Raw genomic sequence first — 26,295 nt, 5'->3', positions numbered from 1 at the left:
TGCACTTCATCATCGTTTCCTGAGCCCGCCTGCTCACCCTCACTGCCAGCGCTTGACTGTCTACACAGCGCCCCCTGGTTTTACTTTTAACTATGGCAGTGTTTAATCCCTCAGTTTGCTCATCACTTAGAGTGAGTGGAGCTCAAGTAGGATAGCATGTTTATGGAAGAGACACGCAAATCAGAATCAGAATCAGAATACTTTATTGATCCCTGGGGGAAATTATTTTTTGTTACAGTGCTCCATTTTAAACCACCAAAGCACCAAATGAAAGTTGTTGATCCTTGAAGGTGATTCAAGTGGATGCCGATAGGGAGAGGATTTGGACAGACCTTGGCTGTTGTGCATCTGATATTTATGCAGGGCAGAATACTTTTCGTGCTTTTCCATGCATGCATTTGACACTGGTCCTTTGAGAAAGAATATTTATTTTTGAAAAGGCCCACATGTGGTGTGCTGACCCTGTGCTATGCATGAGCCTGCGTGACAAGTATGTGTGCACAAGTACAGACATATATTTTTAGAAGTGCACTTGTCTTAGTGTGTGTTTAAGTGCATGTAATATGCATGCTGTGCCCAGAGATGAATCTGAGGCCGACAGTGAAGGTGAGTAAGTTTAAGCAGGCTGCTCCTTTGGGTTTTTGTTCCATTGACAGTTACAAACAGGATCTTAGGAAGTGCTGCTGCGCATGCCCGACTACAGGGTTGGCCACTAAAACATACGGCCAAGTGCAACGTGCATAACTCATAGTCTTGCTGCCACATCCGTCCCACTGCCCCAGCAGGCACTCTCAGACTATATCAACCACCACAGCCTCTTAAACCCATTTAAGTCTGCTGGATAAAACACTGTAAGTCGCCATTCATGCCCAAGGTAATGCACAAATCCTGTCTTTGTCTTTGACAAATGTAACTACTTACATATACCTCAGTTGAGATCTTTGCGAAATTCGTGTGCTGTATAGCTAACGCTACCAATCTGTCTTTTATTTTGCTTTAAAAGCCAAAATGTTTGCTGTTATTTTCACAGTTTGTGATAAAATAGCCTCCAAAGAAAAACAACTGTCATAATCCTCTATTACTTTCAGTTATTCCAAAACAAAGTTTCGTCTTATGTTTACTTGGCTTTTCGGCACATCAGCTTACCTGACTGGTTCTAATCTACTACATTGCATATGTGCAGAAGGGTAACAGTCTGCTTTTCTAAATTTTAAAGCTAACATGCCATACAAGTGACAGTATAAAGGAACAAAGACTGTCTTTTAAGATCTGTCCATACAGTAGGCGTTAGCACGGCTGCAGCGTGGTATGTTGTGACGGCGTTGTGCGTGTGTGTGTGTGACTGTGAGTGATAGAGTGACAGCCACATGACAGGACTGAGCTGTGATCACAGCTCTGTTGAGGAGACACCGTTGGCAGTGCTTGGCTGGATGCCTGTCAGTTTGTCTATCTGTCTGCTTTCTGGTCATACCGTAGGTACACATACACAATGACACACTTTAACATACCTGGATTTAGGCTTAATGGGCTCCTGTCTTTCATACCCACATTTCCACACAAACACAGTCAACAGACTCGTGGTGAAGATGCCACGGTGCAATGATTTCAGCTGTGGTTCCACATCACCTCCTGCTCATGGTGGTAATTAATTGATGAATGAGGTCAGATCGGAGATATCCAGGCACATCTCTATTCGGTTACAACCCCATCTCATCCCTGAGCTCACCTCTCTGCCACCCCCAAGTTGTTTTCTTAATGCGCAGTGCACCACATTCCCTCTGTGCTCATCTGCATAAGACCTTGGGATGAATGTTAACGATGTTTAATTAGACAAGACGTGGGATGGATGAGTGGATGGAGGCAGTGAGGCCAGGGTGGTGCTGCCCCCCGTTGGGGGGAGAGAACACATAAAACTCGCATAGAAACCGGTAAGCATGTACACACACATGCACTTGATGAACAATAAATGACCATTAAAAGGCCAAAAGCTACAGCTGAACATGACCTTACATGCGATTGGTGCATTCTAAGTTGTGCTACGAGCTCCCCATTCCATATTTCACTAACATCAAGGACATAGACCCCTCGTTGTTTAATGCAATATAAATGAAGCATTTCTAAATGCAGTATATTTCGAGGATATTATGTCGTGGGTAGTAACTGCCATTTATAGTAAATCTAATTAACCAAACTTTTATTTCTCACAGGGTTTCTGTTTGGAGTCAACTCTTTACTTGTAAAATGAATTAGCCCAACATTCAGTATTTCTGGAAATTTCTTCCTGAATTCCCTGACTCTGTTTAGAGACTTTCTAAAGTAATGTATAATTACTTAAACAGAGGGTTAATTGATAGAGTAGTGATACCATACAAAATGTATTAGCTTTACCTTTTTGGGACTAATTAAACTCCAGCTTATTAAAATTTCTGGTCCGCAATTGCTTGACTGAACATTGGGATCAATGCTAGGTGAGAGCACTGCGATCCATGCCTGAGGCCAGGAGGCTGGCTTCTCATGCTTATCTAAGACACTGAGAAAACGTTCCTGTCCCAGCTCGCTCTGTATAAACATTTCCACTACACTGATCTGTGAAAGAACATCAGGAAGCAGCTTACTGTAGGGTAATCCAGTAAATGATCGGCGTGTCATTTCGACTGTACAGCCATTGCCGAGATAAGGGGATGCAGATGTTTTCTCGCTAGCTGTTCCCCGATGAGGTGTCATTATCCAAGCTTGGTCTCAGACCTGCTGTTTTCAGCCCATCTCCTCAACTGGGTGACTGACTGTGGACTGGATGCAAAGGCACACTCACACGTGCACTTTGTGTCTATTGCTCTCTGCTGTCTCCTCCAGGCTTGTGCTTATCTTGTGGTCACGGCCAGACAGAGACACCTGCGAATGCTGTGGATTAGCATGCTGCCTGGGGTAAAGCATTTAATGTGTGCCCCAAGGATCTTGGGCTGAAGGCAGGCTGACTTGTGAGGCTGACGCAAACTCAACGGAGGCATCTTAGGGTCTAGGCTAGGATCGATGACTTCTCAAAGCTGCGACATAAAGCATTTGATGAAACGGCCATTTGAGAGACATGAGTAAACACGCTTTGATTACAACAGAGAAAAGGGGAAATTGTGTTTGTTCTCTTAAAAGTCGGGCTTAAACAACAACAAGACTGCTTGTTCTCCTTTGTGTTGGAGATGCCATGTTAAATCTCCACTCTTAATTAATTTGGAGAGCGCAGAGAGGGAGCGTTTGTCACCCCTGCTCTTGCCTGTTAGTGCTATTTGTCTCTGGGTGACCTTTGATTTCACACTGCATTGGTTTTCTCCTGTTATGGACAAGATGCGGTTTTTGCTGACAACAGAGGAAACCTTATCTTTTAAATAAGTAATTCCTCAACTGCTCAGTGAGTCCACCAGCAGCAAAATATTGGGATTGCGGAAAAGGCGAGCACAGAAGCTCACTGGGGAAAAGATCTCCTCTCTGTGTATGCTGTATATATACCTTTGCCTTAGTCATTAAAAATTCCACAACAACAAAGTGTTTGCAAAAGGCTTTCTACACAATAGTATATAGGTTTCTGTGTGAGAGTGTATGAACAGCCTTTGGCTTGGCATCTGCTCTGTATGCGAGAGGGGCAGGTTTATCGTTGTATTGTTGAGGGGTTTAGGCAGTGACACAATAGCCCCAGCCAGGCCTTCTTGGCACCAGCTGTGGCCCAAAGCTTTAGGCTTTTGGGAAGAGAACATTGATTGGGGTGATGGTTGGAGTGACTGAGAGGTGGGACGGATGAGGGAATTGCAAGGGGATGGATGTGTTGGCACTTGGCTCTGTGGGTTCTGGCTGGGTGCTGGAGCAGTCTCCAGTAACATTGATGCATGGCCATGAATTATATTATGCCTTGGCAGCTGCTTACTCCCAGATTCATCTCAGCAGTCATTGGGTTATTTATTTATTTGTTTCCACAATTTGTCAAAGAATTCCCATGCAAGAGAAAAAAACTACCTAACAAGATTTAAAAACGAGGCAGATTTAGAGTATTTAATGAATAGGTACTTTTTCAGATACACACATTATGACAGTAATGTAAGTTTAGGCGTGGTACCAAAATTCTGAAAGAATACCTAGTTTCTAACTTGATGCCATAGATTTTTTAAAAAGTGCAGCGACGTACATGACAGTTTTCTCAGAACCTCTCATGAACATCTGCTTGGAAACCTGCCTGGATAACACCTCATTCAGTAGCTGCCTGCACACTGTTTGAGATAGAAGTGATGCTTTCGGCCCTTTGTGTGACTCTGACATGGCTGTTCGGACACCTTTGTTCTGTGAGGAGAGGCCCATTCACAGTGTGCCCAGGGAACAAATTGAATCTGGTTGACAATTAATAGCCAAGCGGCATGTTTAATTAAGAGCATGTAGCCAGCAAGAGACATGAGGGAGATAAACAGAGGAGAGCTGCACAGAGCCAGACTGGGCTCACAAAGGAGCAGGCCATTGGAGCGGCTGGTTGATCGATTCCCTACCGTCTGCGAAGGCAGCCTTCACAAAGAGCATTCTGTGCCTCCCTTCTCAACGGGCTGAACTTTTAGAGGGGAGAGATGTGAGACTGATAATGCACACGAGGCAGATGGGAGTATGCAGATAGAGGCGAAAAAGTTGAGGAAAAGTTTGCTTGGTGAAAACATCTACAAGTGAAAATCTATACAACTGCACAGACCCACTTCAGCATTTGATAGCTTCACTTTGGGTAAAATCACCTTGAACATGATTATTACTGGTGTTGAGTAGTCTCTGGCTGTGTCTCATGTGGATGGATAGTGTTACATACATGTCTGGCGCTGGAGTCTGCTGTTAGGAGACGAAACATTCATGCCAGCAAGCTGGTTTGACTTCAGGCATCTGTGACCTTCACAGTCCTACATTCCCGTTATTGTAACGTGAACACAAAGCGGCAGAGAGCCAGGAGAGAGAGAGTGGGGGAGAGAGAGGGGAAGAACACTTGACAGCTTGTCTGATAGGCCAAACAATACCGGCTATGGCCAGGCGATGCTTTGGACAGATAGCTACACACGCGCGCGCGCGCTCGCACCCACTTCAATTAAAGGGAGCCCTCCTCTAGAACTAACAATCACATCATTGTCAGTGAGATGTCAGGAGCTGAGAGGAGATAAAATGATAGCAGTTCACGTGAGGATTTGACTGATGCTATATGTGCACTTGCCTTTGCATTCGGTGTTCTTATACGTGTTTTTTTCGCCTGGATGTGTGCGTGCTGAGAAGCGAACAGAGAGATGACAAGAACAGAAAAGGAAGTTGCAGGAATGTAACTGCTTCGTGAAAGAATTAAATGTGTGTATGTGCTTGCGTGCCGTGCCGACGGTGTACACCAAGTAGCAAAGGAAGATAAAGGCATGGGTCTGACAGACAAAGGGTGATCCTTCCATGCTGATTAGTAGTTGGGTGGGGGGAGTTTCTTCTGGCTAATTGGCCTGAGCTGGAGATCTGACCGTTCGCCTTGGTAAAATTTCCAAACTGTCTTGTCTTCGTGTCTTTTCTCATTGTCTCAAAAGCAGAACATGTCACTTTCCGTGGACGGACGTGACAATTGGGCTCAGTCTTGTAGTCTTTTTCTTTTCAAAGCATTCACAGCAGTCAGATTAAACACATCACATTTTGCCCTTTTACAACATCTTTTGCTTCATTCTCTCCTCCATCTCTTTCTCCTTCTTGTCCTTCACCTCTTCTCTTCCTGCTTGTAACATCGTGAGCAAGCTTGACTTTATTGTCACATGTTGTCCTCGTATCAGAACGTTCTGCATTCAGTCCATTTCACTATGTAGTTGAACAAAGATTTTTACTTTTAACAAAGCTTCTCAGCACAGCAAACGGCTACTTTAAACAAATGTGCACCACACGCTCAAAGGCAAACATGGAAGATGCTGCCAAAGGAAAACTGCAGTTCTGGAGGAAGACCTGTAGGTGGTTCTGGGAGGCATCAAGGATTGAAAGTTAAAATTGGTTTCATGCAAGAGTGCACCAGTCATTTGGCTGCACTGAATAGTAGAATTCAGAGGATAATGTGGGCATTAATTGATTTTGGAGCTGAAATAAATAGGCTCTCAGGATCACATGAGACAGAATTCTGCTCATTTGTGCCTTTGAGGAAGACGTGAGAATCTCTCAGCCGCTTTCTGCTCGTCTTTCTGGTCCTACAGTTACCCTAAAATGAAAGCTGACATCATTTGATTGATATGAAGTAAATGGGAACCTTCTAGATTCCTCTCTCACTTCTTTTATGCATGATTCCATTGCTTCTTGACTTTTGTAGGGGAGGGGGGGGGGGAATAATTTATGATATTTAAGGATATAATGCTCAGATTCTTACAATGTTTCCACCGGGAGAACTCACACCTCAATTATATTTAGATGACATTTAATGCCCTCTCGGTGGATTTTCACTAGAATATCTTTCTCTCCCAAAGCATAGAAATGCAACAAATGTAACATTTATGTCTGCTCGCGATCAAATCGTGAAATTATATTAGAAATCACACAGACCTGCTGGCTGTTGGCTCACACGGCACTTCCAATATCTGCTGTCTACTAAAGCTGGAGCATCTGTCAAATGGGGGGGAACAAGAATAAGAAAGAGAGAAGACACAGAGAGAACCCTCTTGTCTAGTAAGTTTGACTGCTCCTGCAGTTTTTTTGTTTTTTTTTTACTTTTGTTGGCAAGAAGTTGGGTTTTGAGGAGGAGGATAAAAGTTCGCCAACAGAATGGGGTAACAGCCTGGAGTCTCTGCAGTGGGGCTGGGGTAAGGTCAGCATCACGGAGACTACGCCACTCTCCGTTCTCCTTGGTTGGGCTGTCAGCGGGAGGGAACAGACATCCTGCTGCATAGCTGATGAAGAGGACATGCAGCGCGGACGCCAGAGGTCAGACAGCCATGGGGTGTCAGGAAGTGAACCTGGCCACTTCCCGCCGCGCCCTGAAGCGAACCACCACAATGCATCTGCGTTTTTGCCCTGTTTACCAAGGTAGCGCTCCACATTTCCACCAAGCCTCAAACATATCTTAGAGTCTTGCCAGAAGTTAGAGCCTGCAGGGAAAGAGGGGGAGCAATAGATAAAAGAAGAAAGAGGTATAATAGAATTATTACACAAGACACATCTCTCAAGGGTACAGCAGTAGGTGGTCCCATATGGGCTTTACATCAGCAGGCACACACATCCATAGCAACAGCCACTGGGTCACAACGCACACAAATTGTGGCTGGCAAAGATGGATGTATTTCATCTCAGTCAACTTTATGTCCAGTTCACTTTTTGTCAGACACCACATGCTGCAAATCCATTCCCATGCCAGCTATTTTTTTTTACTCTTCTAGGTTTGTCTTGTGCTTAGCTGTACACCAGTGTCTCTGCTTTCCTCCTTCATTTGTCTTTTGTGGTGATGTAGCCTCCTGTGGGAGGCGGTGGCTGACCATTGTAGTCCTTCAAGGCCAAATAATTACATCCTCTCAATGAACATCCAAGACAGCAGCTCTAGCACCAAAGCCAAAACAATCCTGCCTTCTGCCAGCTCCTTCTTGGTCCTGGTCTTCTTCTTTCTGTTACACTTTCCCTTCATCTTATAGCTGCTCGGATGCACAGTATTGAGAATAGCTGCTTGACTGTGGAATGAATATAATCATAATTGTTTGGGTTGATATAAAGATCATTTATCACAATCACTCATCAACTTTAAAATCATAATATATCTGTTAAATTAAAAGTTTTTATGGGTTCATTCCCTTCAGCTCTAATAACAGTCAGCTGCAGAGGTAAACAATGAGAGGCCCAGGTGGCAACTGACTTGCGGGCATCAGAAGACTTGGAGTGAAGCCACTGAGGGAGACTTATAGGGCTGAGCCTCCTCTGGTTCGACTGGCAATACCTTGTTACGACTTTTACTTCCTTCTTATTGATCTTGAACAGCTTGTCTAATAGATGCAGGTTAAATAAAGGTTCTCTACCTACCTTGGTTGGAGGTGCATTAAACGATTAAAATTGGGACTTTTAGGGATAGCACGTGACTAAAATGTAGTAATATTAAAGAATCCTTATTTTTTGTCTTGTCAAAGTCTTTCATAGTGCCTCAAATAACGTAGTGAACTGAGCTAGTTAGTATATTTATATTTAGGTAGTATAGCTTTTTTCTTTGCTTTCTTTGAATTCTGGTTAAGTGTTGCTGGTTCTGTGTTTACTGTAATTGCCTTTTGCAAAATTACTCCTTACTTCTGAAAACTTTTGTGGTACCGATCAGCCTTGATTGCAAACACCTGTTCGGTCTTTGCAATATACAGATACTGACATATTAAAGGAAAAGGGAAACATTAAGCCACCTCATCACCTTACATACACACACACACACATTTCCCCTGAGGAAAGACTCGTCTTTCTCCGCTGTTGTCACTTATGCTCAGTCTTGTTCTTGTGCATAACTACAATATAGTGTACAAAAGTGATATAGTAAACAAAAAAGAGAGTGCTGGCAGAGCAGCTGCTGTAGGTAACATTGATTGTGGGAGCAGGGAGGCGTTGAGGAGTGAGTCTCCCCAGGAGAATGCCTCCTATTTCAGAACAGTCTTATGACCAGCATGCCGAGCAGAAATGTGAAGAGAGGCATTGACCAACTACTGGAAAACATCTAAGCTATCCAGGATCAATGTCAAATTGATTCCAGAACTATGTATAATGTAGGCCAGTGGACAGCTTGTCTCGCTCTTTCCACCTCCTGTATGGCTGCGCTTCAGGAGCTGAGATGGTACATAGCAAGCTAGATGGACAAACAGAACAAAATCGCCTGAGGTGTGTTTTAAACACATTGCAAGCCCTTTTGTGGTAAAGGTGTTCATGTGTGCTAAGCAGCTATTCCTCACAGAAATGTGTTGTGCCATGGTCATGCACCTTTTGCCTTAAATCAGTCCGTTACATCAGTTGCCAAAGTTTCAGGATAGTTTGAGGTTGTGGGTACAGCCACTGCAGAACAACTAATTTGCTCGTCACAGTGGATTAACAGAGTGGACACAGTGTGACTTCCACCCTTCCCTTTCAGAAGGGAAGCCCCATGCAGGTTCTAATGAGCAGTATGCTGGAGAGGGGATTTTTTAAACCTAACACAGTACTCATAGGACAGCCTCACCCCTCTTCAACAGATGCCAAGTGCAGCTGTCAACAGCGTCATACCCTATTGTTGTTTTTGCTTTCTGAACTCTCTCATCTCGCTCTCTCGTACTGACCATTTGTCTTGATAGCAGATCAACTGCATCCTATTATGAGACATGCTCAGAAAATCTTAAAGGCAGCTGGAGGTTAAAGTTGGCTCAGATGGATTCACTCTACCTTACCACTTTTCCTCTCTTAAAAGAGAAATGTGGCTGTATGAGATTACATGGATACAGCGTGTAATACGTTATTGTCAGTGCATTAAGAATTCATGAATTATAAATTTAAAAAAACAAACTCAAAATGATTCAGCTAAGGTACGTTTGCTTGCAGAATTGAACCAAATCACACTTATTAAATCACCGATATACCTTTAATGCATTTAAACTTCAAACTTTTTACTCTGTCCTTTTTAGTCAGTTTCTACTATCTACATTTTCAGTAACTCTACTAGCCGCTTTCTCTTTTCTGTTATCTAGTGCTCATCTCTGTCTGTCTGTAACTAATTGCATTTTTTAAATTTATTTTCATTTTTTTGGGTCTAAACTTGTGATAGCTGGCAAACTCCTTCCACCCTCCCCAAACACCAGCCAGTGCATTTGTGCCTGGACAGGTTGGTTTCCTGGGCTGCCCTGGAGGAAATATCAGATGACCTGGCACTCCACAGTAAAACCCAGGTCATCAGGGAGGGCTCCTCTAACCATATCCCTCCCATGGCCCCCCCTTTCATTCACTTCCTGCTTTCAAGTGTAGGGCAAGGTCAAAGCTTTGAGGATGCATTCCCCAGACTTCACCATGAGGCAGGCTGGAGGCGCTGTGCTCTGCTCTCTAACCAGACTTTTCTCCGTCTATTCTTTCACATCCTCTTGCTCTCACATATTCATTTCATTGGCTCGGGCTTTTACTGCAATCAATACTGTTGCTTAAGTTAGTTTTTCTAATACAGCTATTCATTAAGTGCATTTTCATTAGTGTCAGTAGAGAACCAATGTAACTGGAATAATGGATAAACATATGCTGTAATTGTTGAATCCTATTTTTGGGGTGATGAAGTCTGGTTTTAAATAACAGAGCTCACCCAAAAGAAAAATAAGTCATTACTCTGTTTTTACATAATGCCTAGTAAATTGTGGGTTTTAAAAACTAAGACTCAATTCTCAGACAATGATGTAACTAAGGGTATTTTAATGCAGGAGTTGCACAGAATAAAATGCACTTAGAGTTTTGTCCTCCCAGCTTTGTATTGTTCCCAGCCCTCAATTTTTCTCTCGGCACAAATGCTCTGTGGATGCGGAAACAAGAGCGAAGCATTATGAATGGTGTTTAGAGACAGGTGTCTGATCTGTCCTGAGATAATGCCAAAAGACTCCTATCTCCCCTTCTAATGGAACAGCGACAGTTGTTTCAAGTAATCAGGCCTGTCATCCAAATGTTGAAGCGCTGGTCCTCTCAACACCTCTCTTTTCTTTCCATAAATCAAAGTTGGTGGCAATGCAGGAAATCAGAGGATACAGCAAAAACAATCTGGCAACGAGTTCTTCCAGAATAGGGAATCCTCTCTGAATATCTCCATCAAACACAGGGGTCATCTTTGTCTGACTTTTGTGGAAATAAGAAAGGGCAAGGGTGAAATCCATCTAATCAGCTCTACAAACAGTTCCCATAAGATTATCACTGCATCTAATTTTAACATCATATTCAAATAAGGGATGAGCCAAATAGTGAATACTTTTTTTCTGAGAGTTTACTGCTCCCGCTCCCCTTTCTTGGTCCAAAGAAGTGAAATGGGATGAATATGTTAGTGTCATCTCCAATTTCAAATAGGTAGACATTTCAAAAGATGATTCTCTCTGGAGAAAATGTTATACCTCTAGAGTGAAAAATATCATTTGAAAAGCAAGACAGTAAAAGCCAGTCATCTCAAAATGAAAATTTTCTCATGGTGGCTTTCCTTTTCACCTCAACGGTAATGGGAAAGAAAAAAAAGGACAGGGGGTGAGGTAGGAGAGGGTGGGTGGATGCTATAAGAAGAGAGAAATAAAGGGGAGACACACTGATGAGTACAGGAGTGACACCGCTTGAGGAGCATGTTAATAACGTGTCAGGCACAGACAGGTAACCAGTAATCAGGCCTTGTGACTGTAACAGGGTAGACAGAAACACACGCACACATAAACACCCTCCTCTCCATCTCCATCAGCCCTGAAACTGTTAGACTGCTCGGTCATGTTCTGGGGCAGCCCCCTCCGCTAACAGTGTGTCGCAGCTTTTACAGAGACAAAAGAAACAAATGAGATGGCTGGGTTACAACAAACAGCTCCGGGTTGTTCTTTCCCCTTGAAAATGAAAGACCCTCTTTTTTGCAAGTACAGTGTCAATTAGAGGTGGTTTTGCTCCTGCTCACACTCAGTTCTTAGCTTTTGCTGATTGGCATTTATTTAGAAAAAAAGGTTGCCTTAATTCAGGATATGGCGAATACAGGAGTACAGTACAGTATATTTTAACGACACCAGGAGGTAAAACGACAGCAAAGATCATGTCAGTAGGGAGGGTGAGGCATAAACCTCATGCAAGTACAAACAACCTTGCACGAGGTGGATTCTGACCTAAGCGGGAGAGTGTGGATGGAGCTGTGTGTACAGAGAGCCTCCTCTGAATATTTCCCTAGTGAGAGAGCGTAGGCCAGAGACACTAAGGTCAGCAGATAGAGTCCAGAGCCAATTGACAGCTGCTGGTTTGACTTTGATACACCATCAGTGCTCAGCACAGCGCTTGCCCATTTCCCCCTCCACCCCTCTTGCACTAACCCGCAAGTGTGTTTGCTCAACCTGAACGCATGCTAGCCTCTCATTATGCCGCCCATGCAAACTTTGTCTCCTTGCAGCTGTTTAATGGCTGCACGTCTGTTTTTGTTTGTTTCCTCACCATAAGATTATTGCACCTTTATGGCTGGTCGGGGGGTTGGAATAATCCCTGGCATCTGTTCAGAGAGGGAGGGGTGAGAAAGAGCCAGAGGAAGGGCCATGCTTCTTTCTTTCTTTCTTTCTTGTTTGTTTAAATTTTTCTAAATATGGGACCATGTGGCCCTCTATTTCATCCTCTGCGACTGAGACTGGAGCTGTGGTTGGATTTTAAAGGCAAGAATGATGGAAAGGGCTTCGTGCTAACAGGCACAAAGGTCACTGAAGGAGCTTCTTGTTGCCGTTTATAACTCCCAGAATGAACACAAAATAACATCACAGGCACGTTAGTCCAGTTTAATGGATGCAGAACAGTAATGCCTTTTGATACCTGGTTAGTTTGTGTTTTTTCTTTGAATATTGTAATTGTTGTTGTTGGCTCAGCACACATTCTCTATGTGTTTTGGTGTCTATATAACAAGATTATTTGCTCATTAAATCAACAAGGTTGTTACTGTCTGCTCTTATACTTTCAATGCTGTTTTATTTTTCTGTTGCATAGCAAAAGTTGCCTGAGCTCCTTTAGAAAAGCCTCATCTCCTTTCTGTTATTTTATTAAGTCAAGATGCCATCTTGTCATGGCTTCTGTGCCTCCGGTCATTATGGCAGGAGAACAAGAACTTAATCAACAGGGCATTATCTCCCAGTGTGCACCTGGAGGCAACACTGCCAGTCATGCTACCATCGCTTTTTTGTTGGTAACCCTGACAGCCTGGAAACCCCTCACACCACACACCCTGCAGCATCCCCATGGGCTATCGCCAATGTCTGTGCCAGGTCACACTTGTGACACGGCCTTGAAGGCCCAGTTGGTGCCTTCTTGCAGTGGTGCATATTTTAGAATTTTTATGAATTTGAAGAGAAAATGATGGAAGAAATGAAGAAATGGTCCTGGTTTATGTGCTTGCTTTATGCTGCCACACACTGGATGTGTCATATTTTTCCAGTTTGCACTTTTGAAACAGCTGCTGCTTTTGTTGACATTATTGCCCCGTGTGGGCAGGTGAAGTAACAGCATTTAGTCCCAAAGGAAGCTATTTTCAAACCCTATCCTCACAAACCAAAGAAGACAATATCTTAGAAACACATTTACTCTTAAAGGTTTGTTGACACTCCAACATGAGGTGAGACACGCATCCTTATAAACTGAAAAGACAGTGTTTTTGTGGAAGATGGCAGCAGCTCTGTCCTTGTGTCTAGCTCTCTCTAGTCTGACAAATGTTCTTGCTGAAGAGTGAATTACTGGCTGTCGCTGGTAATCATTAGGTTGTCTACCAGCATCCAAAGTGCTTTTTATTTCTGCCCATTAGTTTGGTGAGAAAATGGCCGGGTATGGTCCAGTGTGTTCTCCCTTACACTCAGACTGATGCAGTAGGCAGGGCAAGCATGGGAAACATGAAAGTGTTTGAAGTATCTCTATTTATGCCAGTGGCAGTTTGGGCTTTTTTTTAAAAAGCATGGTGTCTATAGCATCTCTGTACACAACTGACTCCAAAGGATCTACTGCCTTTTCTGAAGAAGCAATACACACACATGTCAATATTGTGAGACTGGCGTGTAATTATCATTCAAAGGTTAAAGAGTGGATTGATCCATAGAGAAGTGTCAAGGGCAGATCAAAGGGATTTGGGGGAGGATCGGACCAAAAATGTTAAAAGCTGCTCACTCTCAAACACAGAGACGTCAATCTTTCAGAAAGCACCTTGATGTCCTCTGAGGAGAACCTGATCAAAGCTTTTGTAACAAAGATAGTCTCAGAAGATGATCTGACCTCAGTTGCATTCCACTTCTGTCTTTCATTTTACTTTTAGCAGTCTGCATTTACCTGGCTGAACTCCCCAGCACTGCCCCGGTTTCCGTCTTTCCTGTGTTTGCACTGCTTGTTAAACTGTCTGAATATCAATGAAGCAGTCTCACCGATGTATAACAAACACAAGAGAACAGTGATTAAAGATGACATATCTAAGCCTCACTCACTTCCTTCTCCTCTCGTCTCTTTTTCACAGGAGATCGCAGCTTACTTGATAACATTTGAAAAGCATGAAGAATGGCTAACGACATCCCCTAAAACAAGGTAAGACCATTACACTCACTGCCCTCTTTAAAACATAGGGTTTTTAAGATTTATAGTCCTGCAAGTATTACACTCTGTGAGTCAAAATTTACATTTTTGTTTTTTCCTTTTTTTTTCTTTCCAAGGCAATTTCCCTTATGCGCGGCTCATAATTACCTTCAAGTTTACTGTAGGATGTTTAATATTACAGGGTGCTGATGGCTGTTCAGAAAAGTTTACAGTTTGCAGATAAATTATAGAATATTAATAATGACTAATAACTGCCTTTTAGCACTCCAATTAACACAACATGCACTGCTGCAGCATCTGCTGTGAATGTTATGTTAATGTGCCTCTATCTGTCTGCACATTCGCCACTCCACTGTCTAGGTCAGATGTTACACCCCCATGTTGAACAAAATGCCAAGAGCTAGTGCTATATTTGAAATAGAATCGTTTTTCCAGCATGGGACCTAATTTATTTTATTAATATATGCAGATACATATAGTGCCAATTTGCATGTCCTCCTCAGTTTTTCAGCAAATTTCAGCAAAAGCAGTTTAATGTCAGAGAATGTGTCTGTGGCAGCACTGGCTGTGATGCCATTATTTAACATACATGGTATAATGACTATTAATATATGCAGCTGTGATAGCAACCTTTTACATTTAACAGCATTAGATACATTTCAGTTTGAGTGTATTTGGATAATCTTTTTCGTATTATACAGCTTTAGAGTTGGCATCTTTGGCCTCTGTTGGACTATCAAACAGAAGTGTCGCACTGTAAGACCACAAAATCTTTTCTTAGCTCCAGCATATACAGCCTATTTAAACATGATCCCTTTTGCTTAAGTTTACATGTTCATGCATTTAGAATAAGCTAATCAATGTTAAATCTTTCTTTATCTTCTTTTTTTCTTTGAGTTTGAATTGCTGTGTTGGCATTATTAGCAAACCTCATCCGTGCGTAAGTGGACTCTGGGCTTACTGGCACAGAACCGATTGCTCGCATACCCTCCTCTCTTCCACTGCCTCGGAGGGACATTGATAATAGTCCTGCATTAAAACACTACCAATTAAAATATGTTCTCCGGTTTAATTCTAGGCCAAAAGAGCATCAGGCACACCCTTTTTTTAAAATCAAGAATCCTTCCTTCTTCCCAAGCCACTTCTGTCTAATTTACCAAAATGAATTCAAAATCACACTTTTTTCTTTCGTGTGACCTGTGTAGTTGGCTTTACAGTCACCTTTATTTCCTCTTCAATGTATACACATTCTTTTATCTTGCTCTAGTACCTTAAGTGACCTTAAGGAATAAAAAAGGGATCGTAATCAAAAAAAGGCCACGTTTTGGGGTCCTGGAGAGCTACAAATGTCACAGTACTGGCATCATAGTGCACAAGACAGGCTAAAAATGACTCTTGTGTGAGATGTGAGAGACTTGTGATCCAGTGACTTTCTATACAAATGGTCCTCAGTATAGTGATGGCCACAGTCTGTCACCACTTGCTGTATGTGATGCAGTGGTCTTAGTGTGCTCAGGGATTTCAGCCCCATGTCATCTCATAGCACAGGTGCTGATATCTCAGATATGTCATCAGGGAGCAGTTCCTAGTGTACATCTACAGATCACCTGACAACACAATAACACATCTCATGTTTTAGAGTACCTGTCTTTTCAGCACAAGATGTGTGTGTTTACTCTGTATGTGTGTTTGCCAACAGGAGAGTCAGCGAGAAAGCTTGTGAAGTGTTTGTATTTTTCCAGATGTCAGTGGAAGAGTAGGGTGTAGTGATGGATGTCGGGGCCAGGAAAGGTTGGCGAGAGTCAAAGGATGAGGCGTATATGTGTGATTGATGGTAGCTGATTGATGGCTAGGCTCTACATGAAAATTTTCTGTTCAAGGTCACGGGTGAAAGGTCATGCTTGGAACACCTGTGCTTAAGTGATGCCTTATCATTTGTCATCACAAATCTTCAGGTGCGTTTCGGCGGGTGTATATGCATCTGATTGTGGGTGCACCGTGTGCATGCCTGTGTGTGGGTTGACCCCTGTGGGGAATAGGCTAAGTAGGCTAATTCTCCCCCAGCCAGGGCTTTTACTCCAGGTTAGTGGGGCATGATGGGAGGCAAAGATGAGCAGCAGGGTCATACACAGAGAAGCACAGCGCTACATGGCTGCACCGCATGCATGCAACAGCTCTGACACATGCAGGTCATAAAGATGGGAGTGGGCCACAGTCAGAGCTCAAGGAGCTGACACCAGCTGTTTGACCAAGGTGTCACGCGATGCTGTACATGCCTTGAATAGAGATGGCATCCTGTCAACACGAGGAAGATAAAACGAAGTGGACCTGTTTCATACATGCATAGACGTATCTCTGGGTTCATGCTGATGCGCATACAGTAACAGTACAGCCAGTGTTATCTTTTGCTTGGGTCTGTTTCTGTTTGTTTATCGTTTCAAAATCTGAAGCATGCCAGGGGAGAGTGGTGGAATGCTGAGTGATTGATGTGCTTAGCTCTAGTAATACACATTCCCTTTCAGATAGGAAGTGCAACAGTGCTTAAAATCAATACCAGTGTTCTCCCACTGACTGCTTGAACAGCACTACAGCTAATTCAGGCCGCACCTGTCAGAGCTGGGGAAATCTTTCCCTACTCGGGCCTTACACTTTAATTTACACCCACAGCCTCGCTGGCTTCCATTTCCATTAAAGGGAGAGCCTGGCATTATGGCTTTAATGAAGGCCACGGCCAGGCTGTGATTTAAGATGGCCGTTACCCCGCACCTTCACTCCACAGGAGGGAACACACTTAAAGGGACAATTAGGATTTTCCTCTACTGCATCCTTCCGGAGAGCCATACTCATTCTTTCCTTTTGGCTTTTTAAAGATGTGACCATACTGCTTCAGTTGATGGGATCTGAAGGTGCCTGTGGGAGAAAGGTAGAAACAGAAGGAAGGGAAAAGAATTGCGGTTCCAAATCTAGACAATAACATTTGATGTGACCTCATCATGGGCATAACATTGCGCTCCTGTTGAGAACAGGCATTCATTATCCATCATAAATGACACAAATATCTCCTTAAGGGGCTGTTTAGAGGTGTTTGAATGCTGACAGATGGAGTAACTATTGACTAGATGGTGTCACAGATTGGTCAGCCCAAAGAGCTAATGGACACCTGTGTGTAGTACAGAGAGAGCTCGTTATCGTGAGTGTCCCCTGAACATCACATGGTTTCATGTTGAAGCAGTTGCACATTAGTGCTTCTTGTCTTCACTGTTTGTTTTATTGAACCGGTTAAAAGCAATCCGTTGCAAAACACAGCACAGAGACCCCGCTTTTACACCTGCTAGTCTACTGTATGCAGCGATACAGTAGACTAGCTGTAGCTGTTAGAAAGTTGAAGTGGTGGGTTGTGTCAGCTATTTGCTTTGACTTTTGCACTAGTTTGGAGCGCATACATTTACACATGTGCTTACATGACCACAGAACACACTCCTTCTCTCTTACTCACGCACACACACATACACGAATGCACACACACGCACCCACACATTGTATATTGAAACTATCAAACAATAAGCACCAGTCCTTGGAGGGCCCTGCATTGACACTGAACCTAGCCGCCCCCACGTCCCAGCGCAATAGCCCTCTCTCCTCCCACATCCACAGCAACAGAAACAGCAGCAGCAGCACTCCAAAATGAAACCAAGTCCCTTTAGACAGCTTCCAAAGACAATGCTTTTATTAAAACCTACAGTAGTGGCGCCACCCCAGAGGCGCGGGTACACCAACAACAGAGTAGAGAAGAACTGAGAGGCAGCCTGAGATCTGCTAATGACTGTTTGTTTGCGATTGTGTATGGTGTTTGCTATTGTGTAGGGTGCCTATGAATGTGAATTTCTGTCTGTGACAGTGGGAAAGACATAGATAGAGGGGATTGTGTTTAATGCTTATGCGTGAATTTACTCATGTGTATGCACACGATATGTGCATACACGTAAAGTTGAGAGTTCATGACTGTGCAATTATGCAGGTGTTTATGAGTATATGGAGCTACCATGTGTACATAATTACAGCTGAAACTGTGTGTGTTTTGAATAAAAACCACGCTAGTCCTGTATACCATGTGTGTGTCAATTTTGGAAGAGACTTGGTATCTGGGTGAGTCTGTCATTGTGAATAAAACCTCCATAGCCCTATGTGTAAGCTGTGTTTCTGTCATCAAGTTTGGCAAATGGTGTGAGGAAGTGCTGGACCTTCAGTGACTGTGTGCGTGTGTATAAGTGTTGGGGGGAGATGTGTAGGATGTGCCTGAGAAGGGCGTCTGATAGTGTTTGGTCCTAATGCTTTGTGGCACTCGTTGGCTGGCAGAGTTTCAGAGGAGAGTGGAAAAGGACAGGAGCAGCAGGAGCAAGAGAGAGAGAAAGAGAAAGGAAGAGGGTGAGGAGACAGCTCAAAGAGAGATACATAAAGAAACAAAGGCATAGAAGATGAGGGGGTATTTCATTAGCTAACACTGAAATTAAGACTCTAAGACTGCGATATCGTCCTAAATCAAGCTGGGGCTATTAAAAAAAGCCCGCATGACATGTAACTGGAGAAAATGTTTAGCGAGCCACTGTAGTGGGACCACCCTCTTCTTTTTATCTGCATTTTCCGCTTCTCTTATGTTATTTTCATCCCAAATCATCATGGGAAAAACCGAGCTGTTTGCATAGTGACACTTGGTTGTCCCATTGTGTCGGGACAACACACTGGGTCATTGTACCCCACTGCTTCCACCCAGTCAACAGCACTGACAAGGACAGGCCTTGCAGACTGGGTGAAATAAGGCCCACCTGGGAAAGCTGGGAGGACAGGAGTCAGGTGAACCTTGATAGCATAACGTAAGAGTGAATGAAAGTGAGAAAATGAAAAATGGTCATTGAAGGAAGAGTGAATATGATTGAGCGAGAGCAGTTTAGAAAATGGAAACATGTCGATAAGAGAAGCGAACAGACGAGATGGAGATGGGAGGAATAGTGATGGATGTGGTGAGGAGAAAGGGGGGGGGGGGGGCATACGCAAACAGACGAAAGAGCAGGGGAAAGATGGAATGGAGGGGGATTAAGCTGACATTGGACGAGAGAGAGAAAAAAAGAGAAAAATAGAGTGGGTAAACAGCAGATAGAGATGGAGGGAGGTGAGCAATGGAATCAACTGACAGATAGAGAAAAGTCCTGTGGTTTTGGGGCATGGGAGGGAGAATGCAAACGGTCAATAGATTACAGCTAGTGTTGTGCCAAGTGCCAGGGCCTCAGACTCCAAGCCAACTTAATAGCGCCTCTTGTTGTCTGTCCTTTAAAGTAATGCCCAAGCCAAACCCAGGGAAGCAGCCTGAGCCCGAGGCTAGTGGAAATGGACAGGGGACTAGATATATGTTAGTTTGCATCCCAGCTGCTGTTTATTACCCTGGCCAGCTTGCTCACTAGAGACCATTCAAAAGAACATAGAACATCATCTAGTTTTATTGCCTTTATTCCCCCTACATGCAACAGGGCTGTTGCTGCTGAAGGCCAGGAAGGGCATGATCTGTCTTTGAAATTAATCCTTTTTATTATGTGCCACTTTCTGTATGGTAATAGACATTAAAGATTAGTACATTAAAGTTTAGGACTGTGGTAGAGGGCTCCAAGTTAGTCTATACAAGTTGAGGATTATTGTGTAGTACAGCTAGACAAAAGCAGTATGAAAAATAAGCATGCCTAGCCTTGTTTGTTATGCCAATATGAGAAAGAGGTGGAGAGGAGGAAGGAGTGCAGCCAGTAGCTGGCCACAGGAGAGAAGGGATAAATAAATAGAGGAGGAAGTTGATGTCAAGCAGGTGTTCAAGGAGAAAGTGTCAGCCAAGCGGGCCGAGATGGGGAGAAGTGCTGCCTCTGCAGCCTGATAATAAAGACTTAATTCAATTAGCGCTTCTGCACCGGTGAGCAGCGTGCAGGCTGGCTGTCGTGGAGCAGGCCATAGACACAGCTGAGCTCGCCCTCAGCCACCCAGACACATAGATGTCCAGCCCTACACCGACCCAGCACTTTGCTGTGCTCTCTCTCCCCCTGGGTCTCTCTCTCTCGCTCACATACACACAAAGAAGACCCAACATTATTCACACCTGAGTCACTGAGAAGTCCAGTGACTAAACCCTGCATACACATCTCTCCTACACAGACCCTGTAACTCACAACACATACACACATAGTCTTCTTCACCCTCATCCCTCCCCATAAAGCAAACTCCCTTCAGCTCCTCTCCCTTTTCTGCCTTCATACTCTCCTTTGAACCCCCCTTTGCTCTCCACCTTCTTTTGTACTTTTTGCTTTCACGTTGTCACACTGCAGCGTTGGTGCCGAATCGCCGTGTGTTGGCCAGTACGGTGAGGATTGTGACTGCAAGTCCCTATTTTCAGCCCATCATACCCTGGTGCCCAGTTGGGTGCTGTCCTGTAGGCATATGGTGTAGCGGAGAGCAGATCCTGGGCCTTTCGAAAACCCTTGGGGGTATTTTAAACAGCTTTCCATCCCACGCACCTCTCTATGCCATTCCCTAGAATCTGGTCTGCCACTCTCTGCTTTGGGTGCGGTCTGTGAAAGTCTGTTCATGACTTGTCACTTTATGATCCTATTGGTGTACAGTAGTAGCACCACCGAGCAGAACGCAGTCATGTCTTAAAAGCTCCCACACATACAGGAAGGTGGAGGATGGGGAAAGGAAGTGGCAGAGGACTGTGAAGAGGAGGAGGTGGAGGAGGAGGAAAAGAAAGGACAGGACACACTGCTTCGATGATACTTTTCGCTGTTATGTAAAGAGAAGGAGAAAATAGGTCCTGGGCCGTTGCCAGAGAGCATGGTGAATCACCAGCAAAGAACAGGCACGACATGAGTGTGCATAAACACACGCGCGCACACACACTGGCACACATTCTGTCCCATTTCTTCACCCCAACTGAGCTTTGCAGTACAGGAAGTACAGCAGATGATGAGTTGCCTTTTGGCACCATTAAAATGTGTAAAAACGTCAAATGGCAGGACTGACCCTTTGCACCTTCTCCTCTTTTTGCAACCACGAAAGAGCAGTAACCTGACTTGCTGTGTGCCTTACACATCAAGGCCACTAATACACAGCGCATTCAGGTTCATAGCTCCTTTATTTACTTAAACTTTGACCTTCACCGACCAGGCTGACCTCCACAGTTTGCTTTCATCCCTTTTTTGCTTGACTATTGATTTTTATTCCTTCATTTATTTATTTGATGTCAGTTGTTACCTAACCATGCAGAAAGCTGTTCCCCGGTGCACATGCCTCACTCACCATGAAATACTCAGGTTGTTCTTACCTGTCTTAGTCTGACTGAGACACTGTTGATTCTAATGAAACATCATTACATTTGTAGTAGGTGGACATTCCTGCCCGCTTCGTCAGTCAGTACTTTATTCAAGGCAAGACCCTTACTTCTTTAACTACTTCATAAAAGACGAGACAGAGTGTCGGGGATGGAATGTACTGGATAACCATGTATTAATTTTGCATTAGTGAATTAATCAATTCGAATATAAGTCAATTGATAAATTATTCAAATCTTCTTGTCATGCACATTTGAGAGGAGTGGGCAGAAGGAAAGGTGAGAACCATTTCAGATTGGATTAATTAATATTCATGACATTTTTAAAATGAAGTAAGAAAAATAGCCATCAATTCAGTTAAACGGTCATATAATTAGGAGTGTTTGATAGAGACAATTCCCACTATGATACAATTCCCTACAATAAAAAGCAAAGGGTTTGATTTGTCTTGTCTCCCTCATCTTATCATAATTTCTACAACCTTTCAAATCTTGCCGTCTTTTTAAACTGCAGCTTGACTGATAGAACTCAGAGAGAGATAAATAAATGAGAAGATGATGAATCTTTCTTATGCACATCATAAGCAAAAATAATTAACAAGCCAGTGCAAAATTCCCGCCCTCCACCTGCAATCCACGGCTGGCTTGCTGAGAAGTCAGGTATTTGTTTGCTGTATTTTTAATTTTTCATCGTTCCTTGGTGTAGTCAATCATCGTCATTTTTTCTGTTTCCTAGAGGTTAGTGCTGCGCTCTGGAGAGTTATGGAGACAGGTCAGCCAAGATTTAAAGCAGTCCCACGCCTGACCCAAAGGAAAGCACTGCTGGATACATTAGCATGATAGCGATATGATTATGTCGGAACGGACATGAAGGGTTTCAATTATTTACAGGTGATGTGCCCGTTGAATTGGCAATGAAGTGGCTCGTAAATTATCCCCTCTGTCTAATCAAGCCTCCAGCGGAATAATGGAGCAAGTACTGATGTGGAAGAAGCTCTTTCTCGTTTCCTTTCTCTCTTCAGTATTTTGGGTGTGGATTGGCTACTTTCACAGTGGGATGATAACAGTCTCCAGATGACATTGGTTGAAAGGCAAGAAATGTGCCAGCAAGCGCAGGTTTAAAACACCTCCATTTCATCACTGCTCAGTGCTTTACTGCGCTTTATGTCACCAGACAATGATACAGTGACAGCCAAGCATCAAATGTGCAGCACCAGCACCTAATGTGCACCTTGGTTTTGTGCCTGAAAGAGAGAGTATGAGAGACAGACATATAGACACACTGAAGACAGACAGGTAGAAAACCAGACAGGAAAATAGAGTGATGCTGTAATGGTTGGCATGGCTCTGCTCCAATGCAGACCTCCAAACAGAGCAACACTGTTCAGACAAAACACAGCCAGCCACCAGTCACTGGCTCATTTCTAGCATCTTCTTCAGAGGCCCGTGGCATTGAGTTCTGTTCAGCTGAATGATGGTGTATTTGATTAAAAGATATTCAATATGAGTTTATTACTCAGTTTTATGTGTCCCCAGTGAATGTGTTTGATTTCTTGTGTATCCTGCTGATATGCCGACACGCTGCGATTGATGCAACCTACAAGCTCTAACCACAATGTTAATCTCACAGAGGTTCTCAACTGTATTGAGTAATAATAAACCTATTTTAAGGAAACAAAGACAGGGATTCGCCTTCCCCACCCACCACCATCGCAATCCATAATCGCCTTAGGCGGTTTACAGTATAAGAAGAAGAGTGAGAAAAAGTAGAAACGAAAGGAGGATGGAGAGGCAAAGGGGAAGTGAGATAAAAGCGAAATGTAATGGTGAGAGAGTACCACCTACCGTTCTGGTGTCTTCTGGCAGAAGACTCATTTTGAAGGGAAGATCGGGTGGTCTGTTCACAGCTAGAGCCATAGCTGTGTTTTCCCCCTCTGTCCCTCAAGAAGTGAATAAGGGGTGACTGCACCCACAATTTGGCAATGAGAGGATTAGTGGCAAGTAGGAAGGTGGTTGGGGGCTGTTTTTTGTTTGTGTGTGCGCTTACTATTCCCTGCGATGCATTGTGGCAGTGGATCTGGATCTTTTTCAATCCCATGTTCTCAAAAATAGAAACATCACAAACAACATAACAAGCCAATGTGCAAGAGGAGAAGAGGGCAAAATAAGAAGCCCACTGTGTGCTGTGCTCCTGTATGTGTTCACAGTTTTATCCCAGCCTTTCTCAGACTTTCCCTGTCACCACATAACACATCCTTGGAGTCTGTCTATTCTCTGTTCCCTTTTTAATGCCTTTACAGACGGCAAATCCCCAGCAACCTCCAAAATGTCTGAACATCCCCATCTTTGCTTCTATTTCGATCGCATTTCATTTTCCTACGAACAAACACAAAGCTCACAGGGAGAGACAAAGCATTAGGGTTATTATGGGTTTAAAGCACTTAAAAGCTTCTGGCCATCCTGACACTAGGCAATGCAAGGGTCCAGAGGAGCAGGGAAACATTACGCTACAATTTTTAAAGAGAATCGAGTCCCTGATGTGTTTTCTGAAGTGTTTAGAAGGGAGCCTATGCAGGTTTATACTTTGTATGCACACGTAATAAATTTCATGCTTGCATGCAATGATTTTCCTATCTCTAGAAGCTGTATGCCATGCACGTGGAACTTGTCAGTGTTGCTTGTGGCCGACAGTATTAGCTCATTGCTGTGCAACAGTCAGATTCTGTATCACAGCATCTTAGGCTGACTCTTTAGAGCTCTCTCCCCTAGGTCACACATGGAATTTAAGAGCTTTTCTGAGGCAAAGAGGTGTGACTCGCCCTGAGACTCCCCTCTTGCTCTTTCTCTGCATCTGCGTCTCCCTTCTCTCTCTCTCTTACTTATTTCTCCACACTTTATTTCCCCCTGCTTTGCTGCTCCACTCAAGAGTCATGGGGCGCACACTCAGTGGTAAACCAGTTTCATTTAGTATGTTTTCACATTTTTATCCAATCATAGCATGCTCAGAGGTTTCAAAAGCCGCATGACACTTTTATTGGGGCCTAATTAAGGATCTGTGATTTAATCCATGTAATTTAATAGAGATCAGTCATGGGTATGAGGCTCTGGCTTTGTGAAAAGGAAAGCTGATACATTGCAACCCCATGCATTCTGCTACAGCGCATTAGGGTTAAAGGGCTTTTCATTAGGGCTATTATTAATGCGTGGTATGTATACGCCACCTGTTGGACAATGAGGGTGCAAAGGTCTTCGTCCTTTACACACACCCTGTGGCTTCTCTGACAGTTGTAGCTACAGAGCACAGCCTCTCGGGTAGTTTTACCGCTACCAGTAGATCAGTCTGTACTCGAAGCCATCGGTAATTGCCTCTTAGCTTTCTCGTTGTTCACATTCACATTCTTTCTGCAAACACAAAAGTGGATGAAGCATTTTCACTTGTTACTTTTGTTTTTCAGAGGTGTGTCTACATCACGGAATGCTTGGGGCTGACTGCCTTGTTATAATTGTTCAAACTACGTGTATAGTCAACACTTGAGACTATGATAAACTTTATCTTAGATTGTTATAATATCAGTTGCTCTCATAGAAGGACTGAAATGCAATGCCGAGAAGTGCTTTCTAAGCCTTGCAGGGAGTGGCTTGAAAAAAAGTAAGAGAGACAACTGCCTGGCATTGTTCTGTCCTTTTCAGTAGCCCTTCACAGCACTCAAGCAGCCAGTTTTGTGACACAGTGTTGAGAGGGGAGAAAGCAGAAGAGCTAAGAACGGCCCGGGTTGGCTGGGGTGAGGGATTGCATGCTGGGAGGTGTCTAGACGGTCTGGGATAAGAGGCTAGACAGAGGGAGGAGAGGAGAATGGCAGAGTAGTCTGGGCCAGAGGGAGGCCATGTCGAGGGCATGGCTGGATGGGTGCCTTATCTAAAATCAGGTCTAGTCACCGTGGACCTCAGCTTCTGGACATTAACAGCACTGACAGTTGACAGGGAGAGCAGCCACTTCCTGGCCCAACACACCATCACTCACTTGTGCTTCAGTCAGAGATGTCTCTCTCTGTTTCCACCCCGATCTGCCATTTGACTCTATGTTGTGATCCATGTAGAAAGCAGCCCAACGGCTGAACCAGCTGAACATTTCTTTCTGCTGAATTTATAGTGTGTACATTTAAATGTATCTGCAAGATCTCGCATTGTTTTATAAAACAAACGTCTGGCAGTCAGCCTAGATATTCTCTGGGTCTTGAAGAGTTCCAATCTGGCTCTGTCATGATGAAGTCACGAATTTATGGGATCTCTCGACGCTTATATGAACCAAGTTGTCTAGTTGATCCTTGGTAAATGAGGAAAAGAATTCGATGACTAACGTTTCCTATGTGTAGGACTTGGTCTCATCTCTACCACTCATTATGCCTGAGCCCTACGACAGTTTGGAGGACGTTGGAGGCATTGCCACGTTGGCCATATGCTTTCCACGGCTCCTATCTGTCAGAATGTCAGGACATGGCGGGGGTGCGCTTTTCTGCACCAACAGAGGAGTGGAGCACAACACTACAGGAGGCCCTCATTACCAACACACCCCACCAAAAGAGACTCAGGGATGGGCGAGAAGACATACTGAGCGATGTGTTTAGAACCAGAGGGTGAGCCATTTAAAAAGCACTCAACCCAAGCAACTGCCCCTCCCTCTCAGC

The 26,295-nt window shown here is 43.8% G+C and overlaps 1 protein-coding gene across 1 annotated transcript in view; it reads left to right on the top strand.

Moving 5' to 3' along the window:
• camta1a (calmodulin binding transcription activator 1a) overlaps positions 1–26,295 on the top strand; it is a 278,847-nt gene that overhangs the window by 108,815 nt on the left and 143,737 nt on the right. The window contains 1 exon segment of the mRNA XM_082517771.1: positions 14,174–14,241. Coding sequence (XP_082373897.1) covers positions 14,174–14,241 — 68 coding nt within the window.

Source organism: Aulonocara stuartgranti (assembly GCF_965226115.1).
Source record: "Aulonocara stuartgranti genome assembly, chromosome: 20".
In the NCBI taxonomy this organism is placed as follows: domain Eukaryota; kingdom Metazoa; phylum Chordata; class Actinopteri; order Cichliformes; family Cichlidae; genus Aulonocara; species Aulonocara stuartgranti.
The sequence above is the reverse complement of the archived record's forward strand: the minus strand, read 5'-3'. Positions and strand labels throughout refer to the sequence as shown.